Raw genomic sequence first — 15717 nt, forward strand, 5'->3', positions numbered from 1 at the left:
TTACTCTTGTCACCACCTTAATACAGGCAGTTGTTCAGGGATAATGAGAAACAGTTGTGAACGAGATTCGATTAGTAATCTTGCAGCAATGAGGTGGTACGGAATGTGCTGTCGCTGATAGAGCCTTTCACAAGCAGGGTAATAGTGTGACTGCTGCACAAGAGGTATTTTGAGAGCATTACCAGCTAGCTCATGGTTTCATCCCACGTGCTCATGCAAATACAATGTGGTGGCATAATTTTGAAGAAACTGGTTCAGCCTCGAAAACATAGCCTTCAGGCAGTGTTCAAATGGTACATACTCAGAAAACATTGCAGCCTTTCAAGTTTCCACCATGAGGAGCCCTCGATGCTCCATTTGACAACATGCATCAGCACTAGAGATTGGGCAACAAAGCATACAAAGAATATTGCACGACTTAACATACTATCCATATACATTACAGATTGTGCAAAAACTAAATCCCTGATAACCTGTGTCACATAGGAAGTTTAGCGAAAAGGTGTAGGTTAAAATGAATGAGGATGTCAATTTCATTAACAACATATGGACATCAGCTAAAGCCTACTTACATCTTAAAAGATGTGTTAACAAACAAAACTTCCATTACGGAGCACAGGAAAATCCTTACGGGTTTCACAGGTGTCCATTACACAGTTCCAAGTTACAGCATGGTGCACCATGTAATATGGTGGTTCTACTGGCCCTTGATTTTGTAATCATGAGGGTGGTATTGCATCAACAGTAACATTTGCTTGGTGTGTTCATGTGAAGAAAAAACCATTGCTAATCCCAAAACAAGCTAGACTGAGCATTCTGGAGTATCCATAGCAGGCTATTACAATATGAAAACCAAAAGGGAGTAAATCTTTCTGATATCTTCTTTAAGAAGTAAAGAGACAGTTTGTGACACTCTGTAGTGAAAACATAAGTAGTATACTGTTTACATCCACTTTCATCAAATCTGTGTTTAGTCTTGAAAATTATGTTACTTCAAAATCTCCCCTTTCCCTATGTCACCCTGCACACGAAGAGGCCAATGTTGAGGTGTCCCGATTGTGATATTTTACCATGAAAGGCTAAATTATTGTTACATTTATTAAAAAGCATTTACACAAATTATTTTCAACTGAAATTTTATTTTAATTTAAATACAAGAGTTGGACAAACACATGGAAACACCAAGACACATGCGTGCTTTAACATAAATGCAGTGGCTAGCCAAGCTTGCAGGTTGCACTGTTGTATTTGACTATGAAGAGTACTTGTACACTGCAAGTGTCATTCATGGCCAGAACAATGTTCTGTATAGCTGCGAGTGGATTACATTGGGGCTAAGTGAATTTGAATGTGGGCAAGTTGTTGGTGCTTCTGCAACCAATGGAGCTGACATGTTTTGTGTTTCAAGGATCACCATAGCGAAAATTTATACTGCACGCACGGGAAGTGGAAAAAAGTCATCTGCGAAGTTATAATGCGGATGAAAGAATGTATTGAGCGATTGTAACAAATAGTCCCTGGAGAGAATTGTGACAAAATAAGAGGATGACAGCTGCAAAAGTACTGCAGAACCAAATATTGCAATTGCAAAAACCTGTCGGTGCAAAAATGTGAAGGGAGTTCCATAAGCAGGGAATTTCAGGACAAACTGGAATGCCAAAAGCACTCATCAGTGATGCAAATGCCAATAGCACAGAAAAGTGATGCTGAAGCCATAAAATGTGGACTGTGGGGCAATGGAAGAAAGTCATTTGGTCGTATGAGTCTTTTTTGACACGGTTCCCAACTTCTGGTGAAATTTATCCCCAAGAGTGAAAGATGGTGGGCGTTCGGCGATGATATGGGCAGCCATAGTGTGTTGTTCCATGGGCCCCCTGATTACTGTGCAAGGTTCCATCACTGCCAAGGGTTATTTGGACATTTTGGTGAATCAGGCCCACCCCTTGTTATAATGTTTGTTTCCCAGTGAGGATGATGCTATGTTCCAATAAGATTGGGCCTCTGTTCGCACAGCTTGCATTGTCCAGGACTGGCTTTGTGAGCATGAAAATTAACTGTCACAACTCCTCTGGTCACAACACTTGATCAGATCTCAATATAATTGAGGCTTTGTAATCTACTTTGGAGAAAAGGATGTGTGATCACTATCCACGTCCATCACTGGTAACTGAACTTGTTACTATTTTGCAATAATAATGCCCTTAAAAACCATACGGGTCTGTACTTATCCATTCTGAGATAACTGGAAGCTGTTTTGAAAGCCAATGGGTTTCCTACACCATAATAGGCATCTTAGTGTATTGATTTTTTTGTGCTTCCATGTTTCTGTGCAACTCCTGTACAGTTCTGGTGCTAAACTGAAAGCAAGTGTATTTTACTTTTATTGTTAGTTTAAAGAAGATTTTTTTTATTTCAAAAATGTGTTTTCTCTTTGCAAATGATACTTAAAGGATGGTAAAAATATCTGGAATTCTGTCACATTCAGGCTACAAAGGGTACAGAAACTGAAGTATTATCTACATGTAAATATTTACTTTGGTCATCAGCAATTTCTCAGACATTATCAGCTCTCTTGAGGACAAGTGGATGCTCTTTATTTGTCTGAATATATTTCATGAATTGCTATAACACTGTAGTACAGAAACAAGGCACTGAGAATCATAAGGATCAAATTGGTGTCCAGTCAATATCTACATGTTGGCATTTATTAGGGAAAGCTCTGAAAATAAAATGCAGTGAGGGCAAGAATTTTTACAAGCCCTACTCAAAAAAATGTTCTGGAATACAATAATAACCAAACTACAACTATTAGTTGCTGCTGCACTACAGTCAAGTCATGCTTTCAAAATACATTTATCAAATCAAATATTTGAAAGGCCTTAAGCAGCCTTGGCAGGATTCCACATACTTCAAAACTGGATAGCTTTGCTGTTGTGAAACAAGGCAAGTAGAGAGAAATTGATAAGCCAAATTAATAATGAACCAAATGTTATTTCACATTTAGAATACTCAACTGTTGATGAGTAAAGTATAAGTACAATGTGGGCAATCTTTCGCCTGCAGTGACATATGTCAACCTAAAATCAAAATTAGTGTACATACATTTTAATAGATTATTAGTAATATTTATAAAACTTTCTTACATTATAATAATACTGGATATGTCATTTCATTGATACCACACAATATAAATTCCACATTACGACGCGGAAACAGCCGTGTCGTGAAAATTAGGAACTGATCAGAAAAAAATTATAGGATTAACTTTTTACATAACCTATAATTTTCACTTTGTACTTAGTCATTACTTTATTAATAGCAGCTGGTGAATTGCAGTATATAACTGAAAGGAAATATTGTTCCCTCAAATGAACAAGTGATATAATCTGACAGTATTTCCATTATTTTTTATTTTATGTTTTTTTCTCATTTAGTTAATCTACTGTTTAATGCGCTGATTTGTTTGGTTCTTGCACGACTGGAGAAAAATAGAAAAAGAGTGAAAGAAAAAGAAATACTCTAATTGTAGGTGTTCTGAATTGTGCTCATTAAAAATGTTATTGAACCCTGTATTCTTACATGATACAAATACATGAAAACATAGAAATTTTAAACAGAGGATTAGAAATTATACAGTGTATCCAATGTAATCTTGCAAATGGGGCATGGAGGAGTAGTATTAATATTGGAGTAGATAGCTCATGCAGGCAGAATGCTTTATAAAATCTATACAGTAACAATACATTGTTAAAAAAGAGAAAAATACTGAAACTGAAGTATGTCACAAAAACATGATACCTTCAAATGACCAGAATGCATTTACAAATAGTAATCATATGGGCATTTTCAACATAAAAATGATGTTACGATATTATTGCTACCTGGTTCTTACAAAACTGGTGCAGTTTAAAAGAACTCATGCTATATCATGGTGCATGTAAAGAAAATAAATTTATAATCTTCTCTAAACATGTGAAAATCGGCAAGACTTAAATCCATTTGATATTCTTCTATATGTCTTAGCAACCAGAGATAATGAGAGATTGAAAATTATTAATAATAGCAGCAGTACGTAAGATATGATGTGATAAAAACGATATGGTAGCCAAAGCACGGTGTAAAGAACAGTATTATCTGTGAGATCTGCAAATGGAAAAAAGAATCTAATATAGAAATTATTGTAAATACATTTAAAAAAAGTTATATTAATATGCACTACAATTACAGCTAATATAAGTTACAAAACAAATTTTTCTGTCACTGTGTAGAGAATACAGCTGAATATCAGCACCCATGAAATACAAAAAAAATGAAGCTCATATATCAATTTAACTCTGACAGATTACACAAGAAATTACTAATACCACTAAACTATTCGTGATTTACCGAATATGAAATAATAAAGGCAAATTTATCTCATGGATATCAGAGAGAAGGGAAACTTATTATGTCTGCTCCCTTATTATAAACATTCTGTATGGTAAAATGAAAATTTCCACAAGCTAGTTTAATGTGGCTGGCATGAAAATAGGCAGGTGGAGGGTTCATTCCACCTTCGTACAGTGTTGCAAGTCTGTAACAATTTCAACTTCATTTCTAATAATGTGTAATGAAGTACTTATAAACTGCTTATTTTGTTATTACAATATAAAAAAGAAATTGCTTTGATTACCAATGTTATGAGAACATTACTTTTTTACTTCAGCCAGGCCAAAACATCATAATGTCTCATAAAATGAAGCTACAAAAAATTAAGAGGCCTTCTGAAGGTTTTTATTTTACCTTCAGTAGTTATCAAGACATAGAAAACGTAACAGAACATGATGTAAAAAAAATATAATACAAAGAGTTTTCTTGGCAGTTTTTGAATACGTTGGTTAAATTGTCATCACTAACTCACTTATCTTTGTGTTGAAGAAGAGAAAACGTTCAGCAAGAAAGTTACTCCAAAAGCATTGAATTTATTTTTAGAATCTCAGACAGCATCTTCAATCTACTTCTTAGTCACATTTGATGTTTTATTTCCAGGGTTTCTAACTGCGCAGACTCTTGACATTAAGCAGTAAGCACTCTGTCAGGCTTTGTAAAGTACACAAAGATTTTCCAATAAAAACGAGCACTCAATCAAGAAAAAAAATGAAAAAAAAAAAAGCACAGAGGCAAATTTCAAAAGTATAAGGCAAAGGACAACACAGTAATGCAAATGCAAATATTAACATATTCAATACAGGTCTTTAGCAAAGACTGCCATTGTTCATAAATGCAGGAGTGGAAATCTAATTTTAAATGGCAATTACTGTTGAGTAAACTAATTTCTACCATTTGTAACACATTTATCATGTACTGACAGGGGGAAAATTAATATAAAATTGCAATGCCAAGAAGGAACTGTGTGACATAGACGAAAGTAGGTAAACATGTTTCTACATCAAAAGATGATGTCTATTCAAATTTAGCGTCAGTCGCATAAGAGTGGCATTAGTAATGCCACTATGAGGATGCAAATCAGGTTTGCTTTAAATACACGCTGTAACAGTCATGGGCATCAGTTATCTTTGAGACTGGATGTGGTGAGTTGATATTAGTTAATAATGCTTTAAGGTGACAATGACAACGTTGTCAACATCTGATTGAGTTTGAACGACGTTGTGTACTAGGGCTAAGGGAAGCTGGATGTTCTTTCCGCAATACTGCAGGAAGACTTGGCAGGAATGTAACCACTATACATGGCTGCTGGCAGCAGTGGTCAGGGGAATGTGTCCAGACAGTCACATGGCACTACCAAGTGTACCGAGTGGGAAGACTATCGTGTTCAGTATATGGCTCTGGGGCTTTGTGCTGCATACACAGCAGCAACTTGAGCAGCAGTTTGCACTGCAGTGACACAATGAACTGTTACAAATGAGTTACTTCAAGGACAACTCCAAGCCTGGTGCCCTGTAGTATGCATTTCACTGACCTCACACATAACTGCGATTTGTGGCTTAAGCGGTGTCATGTGAGAGCTCATTGGAGTGTAGGATGTAGGTCTGTTGTGTTCGCTGCTGAAAGCTGTTTCTGCCTTAGTGTTGGCCATGTGTTGGTTAGGAGGAGAACAATTGAGGGCCTGCAGCCAACCTGTCTGTGTGCTAGACACAATGGACCTACACCTGGAAATATATCTCACACACCCTGACTGCCAATTTGTATGTTAATTTGTGAACAAAATTCCAGAGGATGTTTCCCAGTAGGATAACGCCTGCCCACATGCTGCTGTTGTAATCCAATATGCTCTGTAGAGTGTCTGCATGTTGCCTTGGCCCGCTTGATCGCCAGACCTGTGTCCAATCGAACAAATATGGGACTTCATAAGACGACGACTCCAGTGACATCCAAAATCAGCATTACTCGTCCCTGTATTGACTGACCAAGTGCAAAAGACATGGAACTCCATGCTACAAACTGACACTTGGCACCTGTACAACACGATGCACACACGTTTGCATGATTGCATATAACATTCTGGTGGTTACACCAGTTATTTACCATAGATTATCTTGCACTTGCTTGAACCTGAGATCTTGGAAAATTAATCACTTAAACACATTACCTAGACAATTGTATTCCCAAAATTTCATTACTCTACACTAATTATTTTTTGGTGTTGTAATTATTATTTTTCTTCTATCAGTGTACATCTAGGGAAAACATCCATTCACAATGCATCCACCCTAACTAAAATAAATATAGACAAAAATTTAAATCCAATAAGCTCTTTACATAGCTTTCATTTGCCTAAACTAGAGTATTTTCTAGTTCCATGTCTTCAAGTTCAATGTCACTTGTTTCAATCAGTTGTATTATCATATGTTCCACTATACTTCCTCTCTAGGCCCTGGCTCAAAAAATCAGTTTCTTGCAATGCTTCCAACCATTTTATGCATCTCACCCTGTCATGTCGAGTAAGTTTGTTAGCTGCTTCGCAGTGATATTGTGACAGGCACACATATTTACTTTGTGTCTTATTTCATTTGCCTACTGATCTAACTCATATGCCTTTTGCCTTCATTTCACTGAGTGAAAATGCATCATTCTTTCCATCAAATTACTCCGTTATGTCTGCTTCGCACCAACTTGAACATGGCCGCTTTTCTATTTGAATGGAATGATAGCTACCAACAGTAACTGAGCCTTCTTCCAGTGTAGACAACATTCAAATAAAGCAATTTTTAAAAGCTTCTGCATTCATTTCTGAATGATTATCCGATTGGCTGGAACATTTACCACCACGAAAAACAAGTGTGTCCTATGGTAAGAAGCTTGTGTTCAATGCACCAGCATGGATGATGACTAATCAACCAACTCTACCAGTAGGGTTCTGGTCAGCCCCATCCGACCACCATAGAGGAGAATCACCATACTGTGCATCAAGAAAAACTTAACCCTTTCACTTCTGCACCTGCCACACAAGAACAAGTAATAAAATCCCTGCAATTTTCTGTGTTATCCCAACAGCAGCCTTATTAGTCAGTTACTGTCCCCTCCATAGGCTGCCTTTAAAACAGCTGTGTTTTGATTGGTGTCATGATGGGGAAGCATGTAGTGCTGATCAATGGTATCGCATTGGGTTCAGCACGAATTGCGGAACTGCACAACCCCAAATGACCACTGTTGGTGAATATGGCACTGACCTCTGGAGAGGTTCCCTTCTTCCAGTTTTGAAGAAGTACATTCCAATGTTTTGAAGAAGCACCGAGGTGCTGCTTCTGGTATCACTGTGTGAGGAGTCACTGGGTATGACTTCAGGTCATGGCTGGTAGTGGCTGAGGGGATTTTGACAGCACTGTTACCTCATATACAACATATTGTGGTGCCCTTTTTCAACACGACAGTGCTTGGCCACTCACCGCAAGTACCTCTATGAACTGTCTATGTGATGTAGAGGTGCTCTCATAGCAAGCAATATCCTCATATCTGCCCCCATAGAATACTTGTGGGACCAGTTAAGGTGTCAACTCGGCCCAGAGACAGCATCCAGGATATCAAGGGCTAGTTGCAGCCAACTCACCTCAGGGGAGGACACAACAGCTTTATGACACCCTTTTCAACACAAGCAGTACATGCATCCAAGCCAGATGCTAGTTGATATCATACTTCCAAGCTATTTGTAAATTTGATTCTATTTTATAATCACTGCAATAATGCCACATGCTACCTCAACCTTTGAAGTTTGCCGGGCAGTGTAATATAATGACCTGATAAGAATTTTTTATCAATGTCTTTGCAATGCATATATACTGTAGATGAATAATGGATTTGATTAATTATATTTAAAGTTATGAGTAACACACAATGCATCTCCATCATATCCTCACACCTAGCCACCCTTCTGGCCTTAATCTCCATTAACAATCTTCCCTTCCTCCATTTTTGTCAATGGTAGTTTTTCCATTTCTTTAATTCATATCAGATGCAACAAATTAAGAATTTTCTCAAAAATTAGGGAAACAAAACAAATATGTAAATTTACAATACTTACAACATTTACAACAAACAACAGAAAAAATAGGCCATGAGATATGTAAAAAACAGATTAGTTAGGCAACTTTAGGAGAGATGTAGACAAGACAATGATATTAGCAGTTGTGGGTATGGAACTCCATGGCTGCACACACAAATGTGTATCATTTTAAGAGCTTTACTATGGATTTCCTGTCTGCAATCTGTTAAGAGTCTTCCTGACTTCCCAGTTTTTGAGATGGTTTGGGGCTAGTTCTTTTGATAGTTTATCCAATGACGAACTTTAAAAGTTTACATTATCTCCATTTTAAACTGAGATTAGTGCTCATAACCCTCAGTTGCTCAGAGGACGCTACTTCTTGATTTTAGCCTTAAGGTAACTAGTTGAACACCATACAGCAAGTATTGTTCAAAAATGAATTACTTCATCCTCTCTCAGTACGCAGTTACCTCTCACTCAATTCTTCAATGAGTGAATTTCATTATTATTGCTATTAACTTTGTTACTTTTCATCTTCATCTTTCTCTCTCTCTCATTCTGGTTTTTCCCTATTTCCTTTTCTGCTTTCTTTCTAGTACATTGTTGCACTTCTCATTTCTGTTCATTTTAATCTGTATTTACTTCTCACTCTGTCCTATCATCTCCAGATTGAAGCTGGCACACTACTTTACAAAGTAATACCTTTGACCTCCTACTCCCTCCAATGCCTCTTCCTCCACCTTTCCCTCCTTTTTAAGCTCCCCCAACCTATCACTCTTTTCCAGCTGAGGGAGGAACTTCATTTCCAAACTTGGATGAAGTTTTCCCTACTTTTAAGTGTGTCACTTGACAGTACATGGAACTTGATCTCCTGTAAAAAGGTACTGCAGACAATTCTGTCTCCTTATAGTTTTACAACTTTCAAATAATATTTTTAATGCCTGACTGTAATTTCTTTGTACAAAACTGTAGCCCATGGGAACTTCACTTTCAAAATAAATGCTAATAAAAAAGTTGGAATTCATTTCTGCAGTTACATTTGACTTGTACACTATTATTGTTTCAGTCTAAAGGTTACTAGAGCTACGTATACTGTGTGCTTCAAACCTATAATACATGCATTTTGTCTCTGAAATAGAAATAGTGTGTCTGATCTTCTGTGGGTAAAATAGTCTTAGGCACAGAAGATAAGGATGAACAGAATAGTGAACTCTGCATTGCCTCAAAGGACCAAATTCATGCACTGTTTCTAAGTTACATACCATGAAATAGAAAAATTACAGCAGAAGACACTACTTTAGATGCATCGATATACTCATATTCTAATTACACTTTAGTAGTCAATCATTTTTATTTTTATTTTTTTATTTATTTATTGCTATGATCTGAACAGATTTTTCAGAGAATGCTACCAGTCAGCAACTTTTGTTGACTTACTTAACAATTTACATCAAAACATGTTGCTTGATTAAATAATTTAGTAAGTCAACAAAAATTTATGAGTGGTGGTGGTATTTCAAAAATGTTTTCATATTTTTGAAATAGTCACAGTAAATTTTCAGTCTATATGGCTTTCAATTGTTATGATTTATTAAGTTGAAATGTCTTGAAAATGTGAATAAGCGCAGATTTAAGAATGACTACAGTTGTGTTCAACTTTGTGTTCATATTAAGGCATTCCTACACATATCTAAGACTATTGAGGTACAAAATGAAAAGTGGAAATTGTAATCAAAATTGAAGTCAAAGAAGAATTTTACTAAACATACATGTTGTGGATTATTATTACACTAAATTATCAGGTAGAATGATCCTTTCAACCCCAATCATTTTGATCTACAGAATATGAGAGCAAAATAATTTATAGTAGGTTTCATCTATGCACTAACAAATGTCTAGCCAAGACAACACTGCACACCATCTTCCAGATATATTCCATGCACTACCAGGAATAAGAGTCTATCAAATATTCTTTTTATCATTAAAACAGACCTACAAAATAATGGTAGAATAAACAACAGCTGCTGGCAGAAACATGCATTAGCACACTTACCAAACAAGGCAGCACCATAGCCTACATCCTGCACTCCCATTCTGTATGAACAGGTAGGCACCATTATTTCTTGTACTATTTCCGTCTGGAGAAAAAATTTCCAAACCGGACCACTACTTGGAAGCAGAGCTTGTATAACAGTGTCATCACCTGGCCTCAATATATGCATAGTTGTATGCAATGATTTGTGATCATGAGCCGAGAAAATTATTTCTGGCTTTAGCTTTTTAACAACCTATACAACAACAACAAAAAAAGGGATAAGCTATTTGCGAAACAGTCAAGGCATGCATAATTTACACCTGATAGCTCAAAAGTCCATCACAATATGGTTAGTAAAAACATCTGTGTCATACATTACAGCTTCTTGCCCAAAGTGTAGTGGGAGAAACTACCACCACAGTCCAAAGATTTTAAACCAAAGTTAAAGAGTTGAAACATTTATAAGTACCGAACAAACATATTTATTGTTGATGTTATAAACAGAATTAATATTTGCTGTTTTCTAATTCATATACTAGGGGTATTGGAGGACACACTGCTATTATCATTGTATCGAAACATTTACTAGACTGCTCTGTAGCTAAGTAAACAGACTCAATCAACAGCTAGCAGGCAAAATAATTAGCCTTCTTTAGGGACTGAAATCCATGAAGTCAAGATCGCACATAAAATCTTCTTTATTTGGATTGATTACTACTTTTGGCTAACAATCTATCCATCTTCAGATCAAAGATATGAAACCAATTTTTCCTCACATTAGCAAAATACAACACCTTTAAAACAATGATCTTGCACCCTCCTACTGTCACTTGACAACGCCACATTGTAATATGCCAGAGCATCAGCAGAAGAAAGTTGCAGACTGCTGCTTTTTATAGAAAATAAGACCGGTCCTATCACACTTTCCTGAATCACTCCTGATAATACCCTTATCTCTGATGAACACTTGCCATTAAGGGCAACATATTGGGTCCCGTTACTTAAGATGTTTTCGAGCCACTCACATTCCTAGGAACCTATTCCAAATGCTTGTACCTTCGTTAATAGTCAGCAGTGTGGCAACATTTCAAATGCTTCATGGAAATCTAGGAAAATTGGCTCCGCCTGTTGCCCTTCATCCATGGTTCACAAGATCTCGTATGAGGAAAGAGCAAACTGAGATTCATACAAGTGATGCTTTCTATAACCTTTCTGATCCGTGGAGAGAGTTGGTCTTGAGGAAATTTTTTATATTCGAACTGAGAATTTGTTCAAGGTTTCTGCAGCAAACCAATGTTAAATATATTGGTCTGTAATTTTGCAAGTGTGTTTCTTTACCCTGCGCCTTTTTCCAGTCCCTTCGGACTTTGCCCCGAGTGAGAAATTCACAAGAAATGCAAGTTAAGTATGGAACTAATGCTGTAGAGTACTGTTTGTAAAAGTGAACTGGGATTCCATCTAGACCTGCCAACTTACTTGGCTTTAATTTTTTCAGTTGTTTCTGTACACCGGATATGTTTATTACTATGTTCTCCATATAGGAGCCTGTGCAACAGTAAAATGACAGTATGTATGTACGATTCTCTTGCATGAACTTATCTTAGATGTGAAATTTAAAAATTTGGCTTTATTTTTGCTATATTCTACTGCCACACCAGACTGGTCAATAAGTAACTGGGTAGAAGCCTTATACACACGCAGTGATTTTAAATAGGACCAGAATTTGTTTGGGTTCTTGGCAAGGTCTTTCCTAAGGTATGACAGTGGCAGTAGTTGTAAGCTTCTGGCATTAATCTTTTTACAGATGCATGAATTTCTATTAACTTTTGCCAGCTATCATTTTTGCATTCTCTTTTGAACCAAGAGTGCAACATCCTTTGCTTCCTCAGCATTTTTTAAATTATGTTGTTAAACCATGGAGGGTCTTTTCTATTCTTAATCCACTTACTTGGTACATACTTTTCCTGAGTATAATTTACAATCAGTTTAACTTTTGCCCATAATTCCTCTGTGTCCATTGTAATGGAAACAAATGGTGTCAACTCATTGTCTATGTTGGTGCTAACAGTGCTCTATCTGATCTTGCAAGCAGAAATACTCTCCTAGCCTTCTTGATTGACTTATTAACTTTAGTAATCAATCTCGCTACAGTGACATCCTGGTCACAAATCCCTGTCTCCATACTGATGCCGTTGATTAAGTCAGGCCTGTTTGCAGCTACAGTTGAACTACCAGCTCAAGACAGCTTTCGGAAAAGTGTTCAAATGATCTTTGAAAGACTGTTTGTACCCCTGCAATGAATCCATACATGTTCCAGTTTATACTTGGTAGATTAATGCCGTCAATGGCTCTAAAACCATCATAGCAGAATTGGGTGGCTGCTCAAAACATCCAACAATTAACTCGATTTCACCTACATCTGTTATACGCAACCATACAACTTCCCTCAATTTGAACTTAGTAGACAGAACGCTTTCGTTAATTGCAATGAACACACTCCCTACTATGGTGCCTAAAGGACAGGGTGATCAAAAAATCAGTATAAATTTGAAAACTGAATAAATCGTGGGATAATGTAGATGGAGAGGTGTAAATTGACACACATGCTTGGAATGACATGGAGTTTTATTAGAATAAAAAGAAAATACAACAGTTCAAAAAATGACCAACAGATGGCGCATCATCTGATCAGAATAGCAATAATTAGCATAACAAAGTAAGACAAAGCAGAGATGATGTTCTTTACAGGAAATGCTCAATATGTCCACCATCATTCCTCAACAATAGCTGTAGTCGAGGAATAATGTTGTGAACAGCACTGTAAAGCATGTCCGGAGTTATGGTGAAGCATTGGCGTTGGATGTTGTCTTTAGCATCCCTAGAGATGTCGGTCAATCACAATACACTTGCGACTTCAGGCAGCCCCAAAGCCAATAATCGCACGGACTGAGGTCTGGGGACCTGGGAGGCCAAGCATGACGAAAGTGACGGCTGAGCACACAATCATCACCAAATGACACGGATCTGTCGGACATTCTGTGAACTTTTTTTCCCCCCCAGTTCTAATAAAACCCCATGTCTTTTAAGCATGTGTGTCAATTTGTACGTCTCTATCTACCTTATTCTGTGGTTTATTAAGTTTTCAAATTTGTGCTGACTTTTTGATCACCCAGTATCTTTTCAACATATGTTCCATGCATCGCTAAGTATCTCAGAACTTTCTACTTTGGGTTTCAGCCAACTCTCGGTCCTGAGAAGAATTTGAGTGAGTCAACTTTCCTGGAGGGCAGTAAATTCAGGAATTTTGTTACCAATACTTTGGCAGTATACTGATAAAATTTTGACAGAATGTGCCTTTACTTAGAATGTAGTCTGACTTTGCTATATGCCAATATTTTGGCAGTATACTGATAAAATTTTGACAGAATGTGCCTTTACTTAGAATGTAGTCTGACTTTGCTATATGCCAGTTGTCTGGCAAGTGTTCATCAGTGAACGTGAACCTACCACTTACAGTAAAAACCCCATGTGCACTCCACAAGTACTCTTCTCCCTGCGTAGCTGCTTCCTTGTGTAGTGCACCCCTGACCTATCAAGAATTCAATGTGATCAATGATCAATTTGACCATAGATGTTAACTGATTCAATCTTTATGAGTGCTAATTGCTACTAGTATATATTATGTACTTAGAAGTTTTAGATGCCTATGGAAGTTCAGAGATATAAATAAGTGCACTAGCAATATAATTATAGAATAAATTACAGTTAAATATTTACCAATAGCTGAAGTATCAGCATACTCATACCTAGTCCTTGAATATTAAAAGTATTCAATCCAAAATATGTACTGCACATACAATATTGAGATACATGAATATTATTATTATTGCCTTGCCTGGGGAAGACAAGTTACAATGGCTTAAACTGATATGAAGTTAGGCTTTAGGTAATACCACCACCTACATGCAGACGACAACTATGACTAAATCTCATCAATGCATTCTATGAATTGTGTAAAATTCATTTGCTATAAATAGTATAAAGCTCAATTATGTAAGGTTTTTCCCATAAGAGTAGGAATGCCAACCATATGACATTATGGTACAAAGTCAGTTACAAATACGTATATTTTTGTAAGAAGGTGATGGGCAATGGTAAATTGAAGGTATACGATTATGATAAAATTCCGATAATCTTAGTTCTGCACCTTTGTGCATGCACTTGGTAAGCATCTAGCCACAGCCCTACCTGCAGTTTTTATTATTTTTTTTCTTTTACAGCGTTTCTTTATATTACTTGTCATACATTTTGTACATTTTCATTTTAATAAATTGAATCAGTTATTGTTACCTATACTGGCACTAAGACATAAAAATTGCCTTACGTTGTTTCCACCTCTGTTGTGATTCACAATGCTGCATATGATTGAAGCTCCTTATGACAAGATTTGCTATTAAGACATGTAGCATAAGATGTTTTAAAAAATGGCCTTCCTTCATCATGTGAACTGTCACACATTTTACATCCTTTTCAGTTTAATAACTGTGTAATCTGTTGTTATTACCATTACCATCACGATGACAGAAAAACTGTCGGTAATTCGCTCAACCTCAATTGCGCACCATAGTGTTGCGTATTGATGATGTTCCCTATAATTTTGTTTGTTGTGTAGACAACTACTAAAATCAAAAATATTTTGTAACAACCAAAACAAAATGTTCAAATGTACCTACGTTCTGTATTTTAATTTAAAAAACCTACCTGTTACTAACTGTTTGTCTAAAATTGTGAGCCATATGTTTCTGACGATTACAGCGCCAACTACCACAAAGCGAAAAAAGTGGTTCAACTAAAACATTCATATTTCTTTACGTACTACACGAATATGTAATAAAAAATGGGGGTCCCTATTTAAACAAATGCAGTTGGTATCAGTTTGACCTATGGCAGCGCCATCTAGCGGGTAAACCACAGCACCATCTGGTTGCCCCCTTCAAGCTAGATGAGTTTCATTCTTAGTAGTTTTTTCGTTTGATGCTTATTTCATGAGATATTTGGCCCGGTCATTATCAATGGACCACCCTGTATGTAATTTTAAACAATGGTTGTATATACAACAATGTGCTGCTTTGTTTTCTTCAACGCATACAATTAGAATACTACTTTGGAATCTGTATCATTTGGAACTTTGCAATCTTACTCA

At 36.6% G+C, this 15717-nt stretch overlaps 1 protein-coding gene across 3 annotated transcripts in view; it reads right to left on the reverse strand.

Annotated features, from left to right (window-relative positions):
* Positions 1–3685: 3685 nt before the first annotated feature.
* The window catches only part of LOC126336442 (uncharacterized), a 99437-nt gene continuing 87405 nt past the window's right edge, over positions 3686–15717 (reverse strand). For all 3 annotated transcript variants that reach the window (XM_050000147.1, XM_050000156.1, XM_050000163.1), the window contains 2 exons: positions 10533–10767; positions 3686–4143 (listed from right to left, as the gene is read on the reverse strand). In XM_050000147.1, the coding sequence (XP_049856104.1) occupies positions 3965–4143; positions 10533–10767 (414 nt within the window). In that variant the 3' untranslated portion in view covers positions 3686–3964. The remainder of the gene's footprint in view (positions 4144–10532; positions 10768–15717) is intronic.

The sequence above is a fragment of the Schistocerca gregaria genome, chromosome 1, assembly GCF_023897955.1.
Source record: "Schistocerca gregaria isolate iqSchGreg1 chromosome 1, iqSchGreg1.2, whole genome shotgun sequence".
NCBI classification, from domain to species: Eukaryota; Metazoa; Arthropoda; class Insecta; order Orthoptera; family Acrididae; genus Schistocerca; species Schistocerca gregaria.